The sequence below is a fragment of the Belonocnema kinseyi genome, chromosome 9, assembly GCF_010883055.1.
Source record: "Belonocnema kinseyi isolate 2016_QV_RU_SX_M_011 chromosome 9, B_treatae_v1, whole genome shotgun sequence".
Taxonomy (NCBI): Eukaryota; Metazoa; Arthropoda; class Insecta; order Hymenoptera; family Cynipidae; genus Belonocnema; species Belonocnema kinseyi.
In genome coordinates this window covers 132,151,829-132,173,082 of record NC_046665.1, presented here as the reverse complement: position 1 = coordinate 132,173,082, position 21,254 = coordinate 132,151,829, and the positions used below count along the sequence as shown (strand labels likewise).

The 21,254-nt window shown below is 25.4% G+C and overlaps 1 protein-coding gene across 1 annotated transcript in view; it reads right to left on the bottom strand.

The window, feature by feature from the left end:
- LOC117180753 (beta-arrestin-2-like) overlaps positions 1–21,254 on the bottom strand; it is a 104,049-nt gene that overhangs the window by 40,477 nt on the left and 42,318 nt on the right. Inside the window, exon 2 of the mRNA XM_033373243.1 lies at positions 5,807–5,954. Within this exon, the coding sequence (XP_033229134.1) occupies positions 5,807–5,954 (148 nt within the window). The remainder of the gene's footprint in view (positions 1–5,806; positions 5,955–21,254) is intronic.

Here is a 21,254-nt window from a genome sequence, read left to right as displayed (position 1 = left end):
TTAAATAACTATTTTTATAACGAAAAAGATGAATTTCGAATTTAAATGATGAATCATAAAATCAAGAATCGAATCACCAAATTTGGACAACCATTATAAAATTCAAGAGAATCAAAAATTTGTCTTAACATTCCTGGAAATATTTCTAACTTTTAATTTTTTTAAATCAGACTAAAAAAATTGAAAAATATTTCAAGTTTTCCTAAAATTTCGAAAATAGATGTTGAAGATATTAATGCCAAATTGTTTAAACAAAAAATCTAGAAGCTTTTTAAGAATTTTGAAAGGTTTAAACTTTAAAGATAATTTAGAAAAATTCCTAATATTCCTGGGGAATTTTTTTTTTTATTTTGAAAAATAAGATTTAAAAGCAAGCTGAAACGCATTTTAAATGATTTCCTAAAACTGTTTCTGAACAAAATGTTGAAGGTTTCAAAGCCGATCGTGAAAACTAAAAATTTGGAAGTTTTTAAAATAATTTGTTAGGGTTTTATGAAAATCTGAACCAATTTCTGAATAATCTTCGGCAAATTACAAAGGATTTTCTATTTTCAAAAATGAGATTTGAAAGAATATTGAAAAATATTTTTAATGATTTCTTAAAGTTTTGAAAAATAATGCAGAAGATTCTAAAGGCAAATTGTCAAAGTCAAAAGTTTAGACGCTTTGTAAGAATTTCAAAAGGTTTAAAGATAATGAAAAAAAGTTTCCTAATATGTCTGGAAAAATTTCAAATGATTTTTTATTTTGAAAAATAAGATATAAAAGAAAGTTAAAACACATTTCAAATGATTACCTATAATAATTTGAAAAAAGTGCGTAGAAGATTTAAAAGCAAAATTTTTGAAACAAAAAAAAAACATTCAAAATTGTTAAAAAATCTGGAGGTTTTAAAGAGAATTTTAGAAATTTACAAATATTTTAAAAAGTTGAATAATTTTAAGATGTTAAGAATGCTTTAAAGTTTTAAAAAGATTCAAAACCAATTTCAAATTTATAAAGATTCCACAACATTTCAAACAAAATATAAATTTTTCAAGATTTCGAAAAAAAATTTGGTAGTTTTTTATGAATTTTGAAAGTTTTCAAGAAAATAACAAACTTTTTTAAGGTTCCTTCAAAGTTTTAATGATCTTCCATTTTCAGAAACTTATTTTTAAAGACAATTTCAAAAGATTTATGAAAACGCAGAAGAAAATCTGGTAGGTTTCAATTTTCATATATATATATTTTTTATTTTGAAAGATCTTTCCGAATTTTAGGAATATTTTGCTATAATTGCAGTTTTGATTCAGAATTTATTTTTTTGTTTGATGAAAATCGAGGTCAAAAGTTGTGCTCCCTTTTGTTAGAAATTCACGTTTTTGATTAAAGACTTATTTATTTTTTTATTGAAAATTAATCTTTTTTGTTACCATGCTTAATTGAAAAATTTTTTTCTTTAGTTAAAAAATCAACTATTTGAAAGTTCCTATATCTTTTGTTGAAAATTCATTTCTTAATTTTAAAATTATACTATTGGATTAATAAAAAATCAAATATTTTTTTTATGAATTGAAAAATTTGATTGAAAATTCATCTTTTTGGGTGAAAATTAATTTTTTTGTTTTTGAAATTTTTTTTAAACTGAAAATTGAACTATTCTATTTTTTTTGAATACTGATCTTTTTTTAGTATTTTATTGAAAATTTGTCTTTCATTAAAAAAATTAATCTTTTGGTTTGAAAATTTAACTTATTTTGGTCACAGATTCATGATTTTAGTTACAAAAATAACTTCATAAACTGATAAATAAAATATTCTACTTTTTGTAGAAAAGTTTACAGTAAACGAATTGATTTTCTACAAATTAAATTTGAGAATTTAACTATTTTGATGAAAATTCTTTTCTTTTTTGCTTGAAAATTTATTTTTTATTCAAAATTCATCATCTAAGTTGAAAATTTATTTCTTTAGTTGAAAGTTTATCTATTTTGTTCAAAAGTGTATTTTTTTCTATTCATTGAAACTTAATTTATTTTGTTGAAAATCGCCTGTTTGTGTTCAAAATTCAATTATTTTAGTAGAATTTTTTTTCAGCTGGAAAAATAAACATTTTTGATGAGATTTTTTTTCTTATTGACTTAAAAATCTTTCTTGGTTGAATATTTGACTTTTTTGTTAAAAATTATAATTTTATTTGTTTAAAAAAGATTTTTTGTGGACTGAAAATTTAATTCCTCCATTTTTGGTTCAAAGGTGTAAGGATGTTTTTATACCCAACAGAAAAACTTAAAACCGTCAGGGAAAATGAAAAATTGGCTAGGGAGCCAGGGAATTTTTCTAATTGGGATTTGGTAGCAACCCTGATAATGTTTGAAGATACTTTTTTTTCTAGTTTTTTTATGTAATTAAATGAATATATTTTGGTTGAGTATTCAACAGTTTGTTGAAAATTCGTTTTTTGTGGATGAACTCAACTTTTTAAAATTATTAATTAAAATTTAATTTGATTGAAATATCAACTGTTATATTCTTCGTTTAAAATCAATCTTTTTGGGATCAATTCACTATTTTCTCAAGAACCTTAGTAAAATTATATTTATATCATTTTATAAATAATTAAAGTTAAGAAATAAATAGTTGTTTCCAATAGTTGTTTCCTCAGAAATAAAAAAGACACCCACGCGATTGCTGATATTGGCAAAATAAAAGGTCGTAAGACGGTGAATTCCATAAAATAAAGTTGTGAGTCTTGCAAAAATGAAAAACTGTTCCCATGAGTTTCAGAGAAATGGACATAAAAAATTAGGAACTTTATCGCCCTCATCCGAACCTTTTTTACTCTGGTAGACTGTAGGGATTACTTCTCGAGAATTTATCTTTTAGGACTTCTGATAAAGGGGTCAATCCATTCCCTGAATATCATAGTTGTAGAGGTGTAGCGATTTTGATGAAGTTTGGTCAAATATTAGTGTTGGATGAGTCAAGGTTATGGTTAGAATGGATTCACACAATTTTTTTATTTCAGGGATTTACTGGATTTTAAATTTTGAGACTCAACTTCTTTTAAAACACCTTATTTCCCAAACAACTGATTTAATTTTAACGATTTTTGTAGGTGTAGCGTTTAATTTACAGACATTTTTAATGCAAGTCAAAAGCAATGAAAAATTCAAAATAGGGTTGAAAAAATTCGTTTATTTAATTTTTCGCTCTAACACATACCTTTAATTTTTTAATGTAAATATTTTGATTCCACATAATTTTCTGTGTCGATTTAAAAAAAAATCGAAATTTGATTATTAATTTGTCTAACAAAACAAATTCTAAAATCAATTAAAAAATGCTTTCAAACAGTTGGTTCCTCAACCAAATTTGTGAAATGTTAACAAGAAAGTTAATTTCCAATTAAGGAAAATAAACTTTCAAAGAAATAGTAGACTTTTTAACGGAAAAGGAAAAATTTGCAACCAAAAATGGAATAGCCACATTCCCAAATCAAATTAATTTTTAACCAAAGAAAAGAATTACTAAATAGTTTAATTTTAAACCAAGAAGTTTAATTCTGGACCAAAATTATCAATTTTCAACAAAAAAGTTAATTTTGAATCTTCAAACAGAAAAACTAGTATTTTACAAAGTAGTTTTAAAAAGTAGATACATTTTTAACAATAATTTCAATATTTGACCCAGAAGATTAATTTTAAACCAACTACATACATTTTCTATTAAATACGTTGAACAGTGGATGTGATTGAAGTCCAGATTATGTTTGATTAATTTTTAGTTTATATTTTTTTCGTTTCTAAAATTTTTTAACTAAGTAGTTGAATTTCTAAACTAAAAAGCATCAAGTACCTAAAAGAGAATTTTCATTGAAGAGAGTTAATTTTCAATAAAAAAATTCTGTAAAACAGATCATTTTTGTACCATATACTTTAATTTTCCAAATTATTGTTATTAAAAAAAATAATAAAAAAAACAGCTCACAACCAATCAGCTGATTTTTCAACAAAATAGTTAGATTTCCAGTAAGAAAAATTTTTTTACTAACAAAAACTAATTTTGAACCCATTTTATTTTTAGCAAAAACAATTTGGCTCTAAAATCTTCAACATCTATTTTCGAAATTTTAGGAAATCAATTAAAATATTTTTCAATTTTTTTTAACTCATTTAAAAAAATAAAAAGTTTGACATTTTTCTAGGAATATTAAGCGAAATTTTCGATTCTCTTGAAGCTTTTCAAAATTCTTTAAATCTTATACATTTTTTTGTTTGAAAAATGTAGTTTTATTATCTTTAAAATTCTCTTTCGAAATTTTAGAAAATCATTTGAAATTTTTTGCAACTTTCTTTTGAATATCATTTTTCGAAATAAAAAATAGGTTTCTACATTCTTTTTATATTGCCCGCGAGAAAATTAATTATCACAAAAAACGAATTTTTATAATAATAGTTGAATCTTCAACTAAAGAGATGAATTTTAAACTCAAATAAGAAATATTTAAAAGAAGGACATGATTTTTCAAGATAAGAGTTCGACATTTAACCAAACAGTTGAATTTTCAACCAATAGTTTTATTTTAACCAAGAAGATGAATTTTCAACAAAAAGATACATCATAAACAAAATACATGAATTTTCAAGACAAGAGTTCAACTTTAAACTAAAGGGTTGAATTTTCAACCAAACAATTTTTTTACCAAGAAAATAAAAAATAAATGTTTTCAACCGAAAATGGAACAGTTCAAGATAATTTAAACAAATTTGTTTTCAACGAAATATAAAGTTTCAAGAAAGGAGTTAAAACTTTAACCCAGAAGATGAAAATTCTACCAAAAAATTAATTTTTAACAAGGTGGTCCAACTTTCAACTAAGAAGTGGAATTTTCCACCAAAAAAGATAACTTTTAAACCAAATTTTTAACATTTTCAACAAAATAATTAATGCTAGACTTTTCAAAAACAAAAATTAATTTTTAACTTGTAATACTTGCATTTTCTTATTATGTTCTATTAGTTCAGTTCAAATTTGAGCGAAAAAATCAGAAAAAGGGAAGATTCTTAAAAACAGGAGAAAATAAGAATTGTTTAAGAAAGTGGAAAAGACCTTATGAACAGACCCTAATATTTTAAGTTGAGCTGCTCGCTAAGTTACTCTTCAAAATCATAAAAGATTGTAAAAAATATTGATATAAAAATATTGCAAATTTTCAAATTCGTAGGATTTTATAATCTATTTATTCTGTTCGGATTTAACCTTTTTGTCACTTTGTACAATTGAAATATTTGCAAAATACTAAAAAGAAGATATAAAAATATCTGTTTTTTGGTCAGAAAACAGCTTTTATTCAAATGTACTAAAATGAAACAAAATAAATCCATCTGAAAAGGGGTATCGTAAGAATAATAATGTAATAATAATGTGAAAATAGATAAAAGCCTGTGCCGTAAATATTGTATTGGCTTTCTTATAAAAATGTAATGATCAATATTTACGTCTGCCGCTTTTATTTCAGGTCACAGTATTACTATCTTATGATGTTTCCAAGTTCTGTTTCGAGAGGAAATCTTTTTGTTTCTTTTTTAATATATTTTACTTTCTTTAAGTTTCTTTACTCGATTTTCTGGAGGATCTACAGTCTCATAACATAGTGTTTTCGAATCCAATATCGTACATCACTCGCATTCTTGAACACGTGTTTACACAGGGAATTTTACCTCCTGACGGTAGAGACGTGCCTAACCCTACTTCTGATGTAATATACTGCCTATAAAAGCTTGTCTTATGAAAAAAATTATTTCAAATTTGTTTAACTTACCAACAAATACTCGAACATCATAACTGGTACCGATTGGTGCTCCACTGTATTCTTTAGCCGGAACTAATTGAACTGAGGGTGGTGCTAATGGCATCAATGCCATCGTAAATGGATATGCATTTGCTCCAAATTTGGTTACTAAGGCCTCCTGAAAAAAATTTATTTTAAAAATTTCCTTGGTATTTCATTTTTGAAATTCATTTTATAGAAAAAATTGAGTTTTCCTTCTTACAATTAAAAAATCTGTTATCTGGGGGAGTTACTTTATATTCTGATGTGGACATTCTCTTTCTGTATTCCCATGCAATTCCTTATAATCTCTTTTCATGAAAAAATATTAATCGGAAATTTAGTATATATAATGACTTTATAACTTCTTTCTTATAATTAATTTTTTTAATAATTTTTTTTCACGATTCTAGGAAAATCATTATTTATAGAATTTCCTAACAATTTAAACAAGATTTTCAAAAATGTCATCGAATTTTAGATTGTTTCAAAATTTTACAAGAATCTACAGAAACTTTGAGTGATTCGAAAGGATTTTTTTAAAATGTCAAGGGATGTAAAAGAATTTTGAAGAATTTCCAAAGATTGGAGGTGATTTCTAGATTAGTTTAAAAAATAAATAAAATAAAATTAGATTTCAAGGGATTTCTAGCGATTTCAAAAATTTGAATGAGTTCTAAAATTTTTCACAAGATTCAAATGATTTTACTGAATCACCAGGGATTTTAAGAGATTTCGAAGGTTTTGAGGGATTTCCAAAGGATTCCACATGATTTAAAAATGTCAAGCGATTTAAATGAATTTTGTAGGATTTCCAAAGATTTCAAGGGATCTTAAGAGAAATTTGGAAAATGAGTAAAATCAAATAAGGTTTCAAAGGGATTTAATGCGAATTTAATTTATTAATCTGTTATTGATTTTTTTTAGTTTTCTAGGTAATTTAACGATTTTTTTAAAGAGAAATTAAATGAATAAGTTTACATTAGTTTTAAGGGATTTCAAATGATTTTTACTTATTATAATGGATTTTTGCGCTTTGAAAATAAAATATTTTAAGTCACTACAAGGGATTCCGAAGGAAATTAAAAAAATAAATCAAAGGAAATTTCAAGCTATTTTCAGCCATTTCAATTTTTTTGAGGAATTCTAAGGAATTTCATCAGATTTTAACGATTTTATTCAATCTTTAAGAATTTCAGGAGATTTCCAAGATTTTGTGGACTTTCAAACGAAATTTGGAAAACAAGTAAAATCAAATCAAATTTCTAAAGTTTTCTAGCGATTGGAAAGATTTTAAGGAATTTCACAAGGTTTGAAAATTTTTATTGAATTTCCAAAGATTCCAAAAAATTTCCAAGATTTTTAGGGATTTCAATGATTTTTCTTCAGAACTTTAATGAATACGTTTAATCCAATTAAAATTTTCAAGGGATTTAAAAAGTATTTCTAATTATTCGAGTGGTATTTTGCAAATTGCCAAAGGAAACATTTCTAGGGATTTTAAGGGATTTTAAAGAATTTCTAGAGCTAAACAAAATTTCAAGCTATATAAATGAATTTTGTAGGATTTACAGAGATTTGAAGGGATTTTTTAGAGAGATTTTGAAAATAAGTAAAGTCAAATAGAATTTAAAGTGATTGCTAGCGATTGCAACGATTTTTAGAAATTTGAAACCTTTTTTTAAAGAGACATTTAATTAATAAGTTCAATTTAGTTTATTTTAAGGAGATTTAAAATGATTATCTATTATAATGTATTTATATGATTTCCTGAGGAAACAATTGAAGGAATTGAAAAGAATTTTGTAAGACTTACAAAGATTTCAAGGGATTTGTCTAGAATTTTGGAAAATAAATTAAATTAAATTTTAAGGGATTATTAGTGATTTCAATAATTTTGAGGGATTTTACGAGATTTAAAGGATTTTGTTTCCTCATAGAGTTAGGTTTGCAATGAAAAGAGCTGTATGTTCACGAAATGTTGTCAACTGCTTAGGTAAATAATGTAATAGTAACTCATAAATTAAATAACTGATTTGAAGAAACCTCGTCTTTTTAAATTGATAATTCAACAGTTTGGCTGAAAAATGTATTCTTTCTTGACTGAAAAATCTTTTTTTTTATTAATATTTTCGTGAGCAAAAAGGCAACTGCGATTGAAAATTAATCTGTTTAGGTTGAGGCTTTAACAGTTTTATTGAAAATTCGTTTTTTTTAAATTAATTAAACTGCTTTCAATTTATAATTAGAATTTTTTTTCGTTGAAATATCAACTATTAAATTTTTTTTATCAGAATTCACATTTTTTGTTTAACATAATACTTCAATTTTCTAACAAATTGTTGAATTTGAAAATAAAAAAGACTAATTTTCCAGCAAAAAGATGAATTCTAATCAAAAAATATAATTGTTGACATTTGAACCAAGAATGTTTTGATTATAAATTAAAAACAATTATATTCATTGACAAAAATGTAATTCATTTAAAAAACAAACAAATTTTCACCCAAATAGTGCAACTTGTAACTAAAAGAGATAAAATTTATGAAATTTACAATTAAGAAGATAAATATTTGAACCAAAAAGACGAATTTTTAACAAAACAGTTGAAATGTTAATCAGCAAGAGTTTTCAGTCAAAGAAATTGCCAACCAAATAATAAAATTTATTACCAAAAAATAATTGAAATTATTTGAATACTTTTTTCAATGTATGTAATGATTTTAATTAAAATGAATTCTATATCAAAATTGACAACCAAACAGTTAAATTTGCAAGTAAATCGATAATATTAATCTTATTACTATTTATCATATTTAGTATTAATCTACAATATTAAATGTTGATGCAGAATTACTAATTTGATTAAAAATTAAATGTATGAGTTACTACTAAATTATTTACCTAAGGAGTTGGCAAACATTGAGGTTAAAATTGGAGGGTTCAATAAGTTACTTTGAACAACTTTATAGAATAAATAATCAATTGAACGGCAAGGTTGTATCTGATAAGAAATATTTTTAATATTAATTAATTTAATTTAATAATAGCTTGTTATTTTCTTAATCAAAATGTAAACATGTTGTTATGCATTTTATTAAAAAATGAAGAAGAATAAATTGCTTATGATTCATAACAATCCATTTTTGCTTTTTAATATGGTAAGTTATTTGTACCATTTTATTTTGATAAACCCCATTGGATTTTTCTTCTCCCAGTATTTTGAATTTGGCATATAATGCAACCATAAGTTAAACAGTTGTTCTTTCTGGCAGAACATATCGATTGACTTTTTTAAGGGCCTTCTGATTTTCAGAAAATAAGATTTTCGATAAGACAGAAGCATAAGTTTGAAAAACATTGAAAGTGTCAATTGTTTGTCTTTTTATTGAGAAAAACTTCTCTCTGTGAAAAAGAAAATTTATTTGATACCTATAAAAGAAAGCAATATGCTCATGGAATGAGCGTAAGTAAATACACTCATAGTCAATACATCGTATTTCGCACCAGTCTTATTGAATTTCAAAGGATTTCAAATATGTACAGGGATTTGAACTGATTTTCACAGAACCTTAATCAATCATTTGAATTTTATTTATATTTAAGGGATTGTAGATGATTTCTAGAAAAATAAATTCTGGAAGATAAGATTTCCAGGAATTCCGAATTCCAAAGATCTCAGGGGATTTAAAGGCATTTCAAGGCATTCCACAAGATTTGAAGCATTTTATTGAATCTCCAAGGATTTAAAGAGATTTAAAAGGTTTCTACTGATTTTAACGTTTATTTTTAGATTTTAACGAATTTTCTATAAATAATTTAGTACGACTGCGAAAAATTGACAGGAAAATAATTATAGGCCAATATGCTAACCAGGAATCGGCAAATGGCTACGCTCGCGCCGCCTGGTGGCACTTTAGAGCATTTCTTGAGATCCACTGCACTTACACCCACAATACATGCTGAACCTGCATGATTTTTCTCGTTTTATATTTTGCGATTCATTACTTTTTTCAATGTAATAAGAATTTTCGAACTTTCATTATGAGTTTATTAATTAAAAGCCAGTTCTGAGAAGTGAAACTTTTTTTGTTAAAGATTTATTTTTTAAGTTGAAAAGTTATCTCGTTGCTTAAAATTTTAATTATCTTGATGAAAATTTATCTTTTTTAATTGAGAATTCAACTACTTGGGTCAAAGTTAAGTATATTGAGAATTTTTTTTATTGAAGGCATCTGTCTGGTTTAAAATTTAACTGTTTATGTAATATATATTTTTTGTTTATTTATAATTTATTTTTTTACAGAAAATGTAACTTCTCCATTTTTTCAAGACTGATATATTTTAGTTAGAAATTCGCGTTTTTTTTGTTGTAAAAAATAATTTTTTAGTTTGAAATTTCGTTTTTTTTGCGTAAAAATGCATCAGTTTCGTGGAAAATTATTTTTTTGCTGAACAGTCATATTTTTTATTTGAAAATTGAATTTTTTTAAAGAAAGTTTGTCTTCTGGTTTGAAGTTTCAATAATTTAGATAAACTTTTATTTATGTTTTGAGTGAAAAATCTTTATTTGTTGCAAATTCTTTTTTTTTTTTGGTTTTCAAATTCTTTTCTTTTGTTGTAGAAATTGAATTGTTTTTGTATTAAAATATAATCTATGACACTTTTTCGTTGGCAATTTATCTTTTTAGGTTGAATATTAAACTATTATGTTAAAAATTCAATTATTTTGTTGAAAATTCTAGTACTTTGTTAAAGAGTTATCTTTTAAAGTAGAAAAAACTTTATATTTTTAAAAATAAATTAATACATTTGAAAATTTTAAATTTGTATATGATACACTGTTTTATTACGCTTATAAAATATTCTATGTTAAAAACATCATAAAATTAAAATGCTGGTATTTGGATATTAATGATTTGAAATGAAAAATTAGTCAAAACAAAATAACTTCAAAACGAAGAAAATTGTTCTAAATTAAATAAAAAAATTGTCATTCGAACAAAAAAACATTGCTTTGGGATTAAAAGAAATTTCTCAGAATTAGAGAAACTTTTATTTTTTACTTAGACTTAATAAATATTTTTCAATGATTCGAAAAAATTTTCTTTGAATCAAAAAATTTTTTTTCTAAATTTACCGACATTTATGTAAAAATGGTCAGGCTTTTTCGGCACGTGTAAATACTGACCAATAATTTTTTACTCGTTGATTTGTTTGATAAACATTGAAGAGAAAAACTAACCACCATAGTAAATACAATGTACGACGTTAGTAAACAGAAAAAAAATCTTGGGTAAAGTGCACGAGATCGATTGACCTAGGTTTGATTAAACAAACAAGGATTTCGTGATTCGTTTTCGAAAGCAGTTCAGTAGTTCAGTTTGAAAGATTTAATCAATTTCTATTAAAACTCTTTCCCAGTAAACCTTTTTTTCAAAATTTTGCTCAACACTCTATTGGAAATGTAGTCTGAAAATGGAAATAAAATTAACAATAAAAATAAACCACTTTATTAATTAATTCATTCATGACTTTATTGATCATGTAAATGTGAGATTTTATTAGTAATATCTTCATTTTAATTTTTCCTTGAATAAAATAAAATATTTTTTCTTTCTCTGAGAACGAACCAAAACTGATTTTTTATCATAATTTATTTTCAAAAATCAGCTTCAATCGTTTCATAAATTACTAAAATAAATAATAATATCAAATTTTTTAGTATGGATTTTCGATTGCTGTGTGTTTTTAGGATGGGAAATAAAATATCAGAGAGGTGAACGCGCTCTTCGCTTTTCTTTTCAGTGATGACGAAAATTTTTAACCATGTATTAAAAAAAATGGTTAAAGTACAAAAAGGGAACCATAGCTCATTAAAACGTGAATTAATTCATTTAAACTACCCCCTCCCATATTTTTTCTCCCTTGATTTTCCGACATTTTCCTAATTTCCCTCTCCTCGCTTCCACAGTTAGAACTGCACTTCTCCTACTTTCCGTTCCTAGTCCTCACCTTCCCTCCCTTACTCACAATCATTTCTAATAATTTCCTTTTCTTCCCATCCCTAATTTTTCCTTACCTCCTCTAATTTTCCCTCACTTTCCCTACTTTCCATCTTATTTCCCTTCGCTTTCCTCAACTTCACCCTCATTTTTTATAATTTTCCCTACCTCAACTAATTTCTACTAATTTGCTTCACCCCATTTCTCCTCACTTCGCCTTTACCCATTTCCTCTAATTCCGCCTACTACTCCTCCTCTCATCCCTCCTTATTCCACCTATTTCCCTGCCCATAATTTCTTCTCATTTGTCCTAATTTTTTCGAATTTCACCTACCTCAACTACTTCCTCTCCCCTCATTTTTTCTTACTTCCCCTCCACTTAATCTTTCTAATTTCCCATACGACTTCTTTCCTCATTACACTTACTTCCCCTCTCATATTTTCCTCTCATTTTTCTATTTTCCTTACTCTCCCTACATTTTCCTATTTCTTAGCACCTCATTTCCTCTACTTTCCCTGAAAATATTTCCCCGAATTTCCCTTCACATATTTCCCCTAATGTCTCCTACTTTCCTTCTCGTCATTTCTCCTTTACTCATTTCCCCTAACTCCGTCTTTTACTTCTCTTCCCGTCCCTCATTATTCCACTTATTTCCCGCCCATCATTTCTTCTCATTTGTCCCAATTTCCCCTAATTTCCCCTAATTTCCTTTCTTCTCTTTTTCTCATGTCGGATTTACAAAACCATAAAAATGACACTAAAGACACCGTTTTTTGACAAATTGTCAATCAAACAGATCTTTTAACCAAAAAGATGAGCATTATATAATAAAACAGTTGAATTTTCAACATATAGTTAAATTTTCAACCTTAATGATAAATTGTCAACAGAGATGATGAATTTTCTACCAAACAAGATTAATTCCTAACGAAAAACATCAACTTTTTGCAAAATAGATGAAATTTCAGCCAAATTTTCTAACAAAAAAAAAGACTCTTCAACAATAAAAGTTTAAACAAAGAAACTGTTTTTAATAGCTTAGTGTAACAGCTTAATAGCATAACTTTTAACAAAAAAGTTTTAATTTTTGACCAAAAATATGAATTTTTATGAGAAAATTAAAATTTATACAAAATAGTTTAGAAAATTAGGTACATTTTTGACCAAATTGTTAAATTTTTAAGCCGGAAGATTAATTTTTAACAATCTACATACATTTTCAAGTAAATAGTTTGAACAATGATGTGTTTTAAGTCCAGATTTGATTTAATTTTTAATTCATGGTTTGTTCGTTTAAAATTTTTTTCTTATTAAATAGTTAAATTTTTAAACTAAAAAGCATCAATTTTTAACTGAATATCAATTTTTATTTAATAACATTCATTTTCAATAGAAAATTGTTTATAAAACATTTCAATTTTGTACCGAATTCATTTCTATACAATTGTTAAATTTTAGGGCCACAAAAACGAATTTTCTACATAATAGTTCAATTTTTAACCCAAAAATATTAATTTAGAACAAAACTGTTAGGTTTCAACCAATCAGTTGAGTTTTTAAGAAAATGGTTAAATTTCTTTTTGAAAAAATTTATTCTTCACCCAATAAGAACTAATTTTCGAAAAAAAATATTATACCAAATAGTTGCATTTTCTACCAAACTGTTGAAATTTGTAGCCAAAATTTGTTGCTTTCTTAACCAAAAAACTTTTTCTGCAGAAAAAGAGATTAATTGCCGAACCAAAAAGTTGAATTGTCAAAAAAAATGTTACTGAAGAAAGAAAATTTGTTTCACTCAAATTGTTAAATTATTTAGCCAACAAGGCGAATTTTTAACAAGAAAGTTAATGTTTCCACATAATAATTGATTTGTCAACCTAATAATTGGATTTGTAACCATATAGTTAAATTTTCGGCCTGAAATAAAAAATGGATTGAAAAAATAATATTTATAATAATATCAAATAATATTTCTTTTTAATAAAAATCGAAGTTCATTTTTAATACCCTTAAAATAATACGTTACAAAAATAGTAGTTTTGCTTAAAAAATGGCCAGACTTTTTCATTTCATACTTTTAATTTTGGATGTAAGATTATTTCTTAAAACGTTTCACGACATGGTTCTGATACTAGTTTTTTTCTAATTTATAAAAAAAAAAAACTACAAGAATGAATTGTTTGATGTTATATTTTTATCTCATAATCTGAAGGGCCTCACTGTTTCGAAGTGCTTTTCAATAAAAAAAAAAATGAAAAAGACTATTTAAAAAAATTCATGCGCTTGTAAAAGCCTTCAGATTACTTAGTAAAAATATTACATAAAAAAATTCATCCTTGTACCCTAATTTTGTATTATTCTAAAAACCGACTCGTTTGAAGCATCTTAATGTGCCATATCTAGCAGAAAAATAATTAGTTGTTGATTATTAAAAATGCAAATGAAAGGTGCACAGTGTTCTTTTGTAGCTCTCATTTCCCTTTTTGATTATCAAGAACTAAGCAAATTTCAGGGAAAAAAATCGCTGCTTGTGTTATATTGTTTCAAATGTGGCTGAAAATTGATATTTTTTCTCTTTTGGTTTAGAATATCTCCAAATATTGACATACGAGTATAGAAAAAATTTGGACAACCGATTCGTTTTCACTGTTCTGTATCTAGAAGATTTATTTATATATTTTTTCCCCAAGGATTACTCAAATTTATTCCAACTAAATCTAAAATTCTAAACATAGCTTTTGACGCGAACTAGTAAAGTTTGTCATTGGGTTGACGGGGGAAGAACCCTCCTCTCTACTCTTGCATCACTCAAAGTCTCTGAGGGACGAAAAGTTGTGATTGTATGCTTTTTCACAGTTCAAACGCACTTGATATTCCATAAATATATATTCAAGTATGTGATAACATGAATTTTTTGTTATATCATGCAAAAATGCAAAAATGAAAAATTTATTTCCAATATTTTGCACACTGATTAAACAATGTGATGGAAATTTAATATACATGTGAGTAAAGTCATTTGCATGTACCTAAAATTAATTTTAATATACCATCATATTGTAAAATAAATTTACATATATATTAAAGTTGGTAAAACAGAGTACGTTTATTTAGGAAAAAATATTATGTTTTATTATTTATATTTTTAAATTAATGCTAACATTGTTTTTAATTTGTGTAAAGTGCAAATATCTGTTTTTTCTAGTAAATTATTAATATGACTTATATTAAATTTAATTTATATAGTCGGTTAATGGCGATTTCGTATACTGATGATTTAAATTTAATATACAAATGTATATTAAGTGTTTATTAAAATTGCAAACATTTTTATAATGGTGCAAAGAAGAAATGATACGCTCAGATCAAAAGCGAACTAAAATAAAAAACGTGCGGAAAATCGAAGTTAAAACACGCGAGAGCAAAAACGACCTAAGAATTAGCGAGAGGTAAAACGACACAAGAATGAAGGGAGAAGATCGCCCCCCCCCCACTTCTGATGCTGCGAAGATCAGCCTCGTTTGAAGCCGAAAATGCGCGAACATGAACCGAGCTCGCCCCACTTTACGAATGACGATCTGATCAGTTGCTCCTCAATTTTATTCTGGTTTTAAAATCCTGAGTTACCATAGAATCATTACATTTGTTGCGTAGAGGAAAATATTTCAACAATATATTTGAATTTTCTACTAAAATGATCAATTTTTAACGGCAAATGGAATGTTTAATCTTTATATAAACAAATCATATTAAATCAACAGAAAAGAATTTTTACCAAAAAGATGGATTTTTAACGAAAGAAATGAATTATTAATTAAAATAGATGAACTTTAAACAAAAAGAAGAAATTTCTACCAAAAAAAAAGATAAATTTTTCAAGGAGAAAGGTCAGTTTTCTGGCAAAAAAACAACACATTTTTTAATTTAAAAAATAAATTTTCAACCGAAAATGATACAGTTAAATTTTTTAATTCCAAAAAGACAAAAGAAATTATTTTTAACCAAAACAGATGCTTTTTAAAACACGAAGAATAATTTAATACAAAAAAACGTGAACTTTTTACTGAAAACAGTCCATCTTTAAGCAAAAAAAAATGTTATTCAATAGTTTAATCTTTAACAAAAAAATATATAAATTTTAAACTAGAAAGAAAATTTCAAATAAAAAATGATAGTTACAATTTCAGTATTTAAAAAATGTTTTCAGGGCCTAAAATAACTATAAATACATTTTATTACTGAAAATTTTAATTTATACTTAAGTTTCTACTTATAAAATTAATTTTCAACCCGAAAGATGGAAATTTTCAACCAAAGACATGAATTATTGAATCAAATAGATGAAATTTAACCAAGAAGAATAATTTTCCACCTAACAAAATGAATTTTCAACTAAGAATATAATTTTTCGAGAAAAAAAAAACTTTCCAACAAAATTGCTCAATTTTAAAACAAAGAAATTAACTTTTAAGGGAAAAGTTTAATTTTTAACAAAAAATGGTACAGTTAAATTTTGAGTTCAAAAAATGAATTGTAAATAAAGAAAAGAATCGAATTTAAAATATAGGTAATTTGCCCAACAGCAAAAAAAAATTTTATTACCCACAAAAAAAACAAAGTTTTGACATGATTTAATTGTCAACAAAATAAATCAACTTTCAAACATATAAATGAATTTTCAACTAAAAAGATGAATTTTTATCGGAAGATGAAACGTTTAATCTTGATCTACAAAGATAATCTTAAACTATATAAAAAAGGTTGACAAAAACGATGCATTTTCCATTAAAGACATGTATTTTTAATTAAAATATATGAATTTAAAAAAAATAAGAATAATTCTATAAAAAAAAAATAATTTTTAACTGAGAAAGGTCAATTTCCAAGCACAAAAATTCCAGCAAAATAGTTCATTTATTAACAACAAAAGAAAAAGAACTTTTAACCATAATAGATACATTTTCAAGCAAGAAGAATAATTTAATACCAAAACAGAAGAGTTTTTAACTGAAAACAGTCCATTTTCAAGCAAAAAAAAAACTAATTTCGAATCAAATAGTTCAATTTTTGATGAAAAAAGAAATCAATTTTCAACTAGAAACGATAAATTTTTAACAAAAAATTATACAATTAAATTCTCAATTAAATTTTCAATTTTAAAAATTAAATTTGAAATTCAACAAAAACAATCGAATTTGCAACAGAATAGTTAAATTTTTAATCACAGAAGTGAGTGCACAAACAACAAGAATAATATTATAATAACAAGATGTATTTTCTACCAATGAAATTAATTTTCTTTAAAAACGACGAAGTTTGAAGCAAGCACGAAAGCAATTTTTAACTTTAGAAATGAATTTTAATCTAAAAAATAAGTATTCAGCCAAAAATAGAATAGTTAAATTTTTACATTAAAAATTGATTTATGAACGAAATAGTTTAATTTTCATCGAAAGAAGTTAACTTTTAACTAAAAAAGATACCTTTTTAAGCAAAACTGGAACAGTTAAATTTTCAGTTAAAAAAATTAATTTCCAAAAACAAATCGAATTAAGAACAAAATAGTTGCATTTTTAACCAAAAAATGAATTCAAAAACATAAAGAATAATATTCTTACGAAAAAAAACAAATATTCAACAAAATATATGAATTTTCAATCACACAGTTGAATTTTCAATTAAAAAAGAGTGTTTAAAAAAAAAGTTTAATTTCCAGGCAAAAATGGAATAACTATATTTTCAGTAAAAATATGATTATTAACCCAAAAAAAGAAGTTATGACTAAATATTAAAATTTTTAACAAGAACAAAATTAATTTTCAACGAAACTGTAAATATTACAAACCAAGAACTGAATTTTTAATGAAAACAGATCAATTTTAAAATGAGAAGAATAATTTTCTATCAATCAAGGCGATTTTTCAACTACATAGTTGAATTTTCAACTAAAAATGATACATTTTTAACAAAAAATGGAACAGTTAAATTTTAATTAAAAAAATCAATTTTTAACCAAACAGGATTTTTAAGTCCAAAAAGAAAAAAATATCAACTTTTGAAAAATTTGTATGTCAAAATGAAGTACTTTAACAGAACAGGTGATTCTTTTGCAAGATCAAAAAAATATAATACTAGAAGCTTCAAACTAAAAAGAATTGTATTCAATAAAAAAGAGTTAGACTTTCTCATGTGTTTCTATTATTAATTCAGTTCGTATTTAACGGAAATAACAAGAACAATTATTTTAAATAGACTAATGTAGTGGAATAATTTTTTGTTGATAGAATGACGATTTTTTATCTACTTATTTAAACTTTTTTTACAGAAAGAGAATAAACATTTTGGTTAGAAATTCTTTTTTTATATATTATTCTTGTGTTAAAATTTAATTTTTTCCACTGAAATCTTGAGCATAAAATGCAATTTGCAGTTGAAAAGTGTTTTTTCTTCAGTTGAAAGTTCGTATTTTTGGTGGAAACTTTCCCTTCTTGTTTGAAAACTAATATTTTTGGTAAAAAATCATAATATTTTTGTTAAAAAATTTTTTTTTAGCTCAAAATTAAACTATTCCATTCCTAGTATAAAAATCTTTTTTAGTTGACACATTCAATTACCTGGTTAAATTTTTTTGGGATATTCGTAGTTTTTAAATTATTTTTTGGATTGAAAATGTTACGATGGCATTCATGGTTGAAAATTCACCATTTTTTAGATAATTCGTTTTTTTTTGCAAATTAATTTGGTTGAAATTTCGTCTATTTTTAAAAAATATTTCTTTGAAAATTACTTCCCTTGATTAAAAATGCATTGTTTTTTTTGTTGAAATAAAATTTTGTTTTAGTCGAGATTTTGCATTTTTGGTAAAAAAAATGATTTATTTGAAAATTCTTCTTTCCGTTTGAAAATTAATTTTTTTGCTTTTTTATTAATTTTTTCACTAAACATGTATAAATTCCATTTTTTGTTAAAAAATTATCTTTTTTAATTTAAATTCAAGTATGTATATGGTTAAAAATCCATCTCATTGGTAGAATATTATTCTTGTTGTTTGTGCATTCATTTCATTGTTTAAAATTCTAATTATTCTGTAGTAAATTCCATTGTTTTCTTTTTGTTCCAAATTAAATCCTCGAATTTTAAATTTAACTGTTTAATCTTTTGTTAAAAATTATATTTTTCAATTAAAAACTCATTATTTCCGTCGAAAATTAAAATTTTTAAACTAAAAATGTAAAGATTACATTGTTAGTTGAATACCTATTTGTTTTGTTTTAATATTCATTTTCAAGTTGAAAATTTGATAATTTTGTTGATTTTTTTTACAATTTATTTATTTTTCAGTTGAAAAATCTTCTTTTTTAGTAGAAAACTATTCTTCTTGTTTGAAAATTCATTCTTTTGGTTGATCATTTAACACCTTTATTGAAAATTCGATTCTTTTCGGTTGAAAAAACATTTTTTAAATACTGAATCTTTAACTGTATAATTTTTAATATATTTTTTCGTTAAAGATTGAACTATTGTGTTAACTTTTTTGTTTTTTCCTTAAAAATGAACTGTTTTTCGGTAAAAAGTTTATGTTTTTTTGTATTAAATTATTCTTCGTGTTTCGAAAACCATCCGTTTTGGTTAAAAATAATTTATTATGTCTTTTTGAAAATTCTAATATTGTGTTGAAAATTAATTTTTGGAATTAAAAAATGTGTTGTTTTTTTGCAAGGAAATTGACCTTTTTCAGTTAAAAATTTATCTTTGTTTGGTAGAAATTTATTCTTTTTGTTTAAAGTTCATCTATTTTAATTAAGAATTCGTTTCTTTCGTTAAAAATCCATCTTTTTGGTAAAAATTCTTTTCTGTTGATATGATTTGTTTAGGTAAAGGTTAAACATTCCATTTTCCGTTAAAGATTCATCATTTTAGTAGAAAATGCAATTATATGGTGGAAATATTTTCCTTTACCCCATAGGGAAATTTACCACCGGCACAGTACCAGGCTAGTACCGCCTGGTTTGGTACTGGCGCGGTATTGTTAGAATACTGGCAGGACTACTGTCTTTATACCTCTGTTAGTACTGGCCCAGTACTGGCTCAACCAATACTGCAAACTCGGCGAGGATAAGGATAAATTGTTTGTTCTTTTTAATACTATAAATATCCGTACATAGAATTTTCAAATTCAGAAAAAAGTTGTCACAAAAATTTTCAAAATGCGCTCACTTTTTGAATTTTAATCAAAAATGGCTGGTTTACGAACTCGTCCTTTCTTTTAGGACCTAAAAAAAGTGTGCCAAAGATGAATTTGACTCGTTCATTTTTTCGAGAGTTATCGTGTTTACGGACGGATGGCTGGACGGACGGCCGGACGGACAGACAGGCAGACAGACGCCATCGTGAAACCCTGATTTTCGGATTAAGGGGGTCTCGAAACGTGGAGATCCGTTGAAAAAGTGTGATGTCAAATTTCCGACAATTTTAATACTTTCTCAATCATAAGTGATGAGAATGTAAAAAAATGTTGTTTTTACTAATGAAAGCTTACACAATTTTAAAGTAAATACTGGTGCATCAAATAGCCAAATGAACAAGTTGACAAACTTCTTAAGAACAAACGCAAGAAGAAACTCCATAACAACTTATTACAATAAACATGTTTCTGAAAATTCAAAGAGTTTAGAGGACGTTTATAATGATACAGAATCTGATTTTGATGTACAAAATTCAGAAATAAAACAAAAAAAATCTGTTCTCTGGGCAGATCCTGAAAAATTATTGGAGTACATTTTAGAAGAAAGAAATTTGCGAGGCGATTTTGCAGTTGAAGTTACGCTCGACGGAGGTCAAAATTGTTTGAAAATTTGTGAGTGTGGTACCAAAAAATTATGTATATGACGAAAAAAAAACTCTTTGTTCGGAAGGTGGATCTTCTTCTAAAAGATCTAAATTAACAAGCGTTGAACGTCTGCTATTACTTTGTGTGGTTCCAGAAGTAAAAGAAGCCTATGAAAACATACAATTATTATTTCATCTCACCAGTATAAATATAATTCCTTTCAAGTTGGTTTGTGATTTCAAAGTTTTGCTTATTGTTAATTGTCAGCAAACAGCTTCGTCGATGTACCCATGCCCCTATTGTTTTATCTCTTTGACTGATTTAAGATCTATGGAAGATGATGACTTACTCGATTAAAAGGAAAAAAACAATTCTGAGGGCGAAGGTGATTCTTTGACTGTAAGTAACAGATTTTTACGTTTGAAAACTTACAGAGTTTTGAGAAATGACTTCAACAATTTTTGTGTCATTAATAAGAAAAAACTGGATATGCATCACCACTGTACTATACGAGGGTGGATTGATAAGTTTCCGGCCTGACCAAGAAAAACAACGTTTTTAAGAATTTTTTTTTTATTTCTCAACATAATCTCCTCCAAGGCT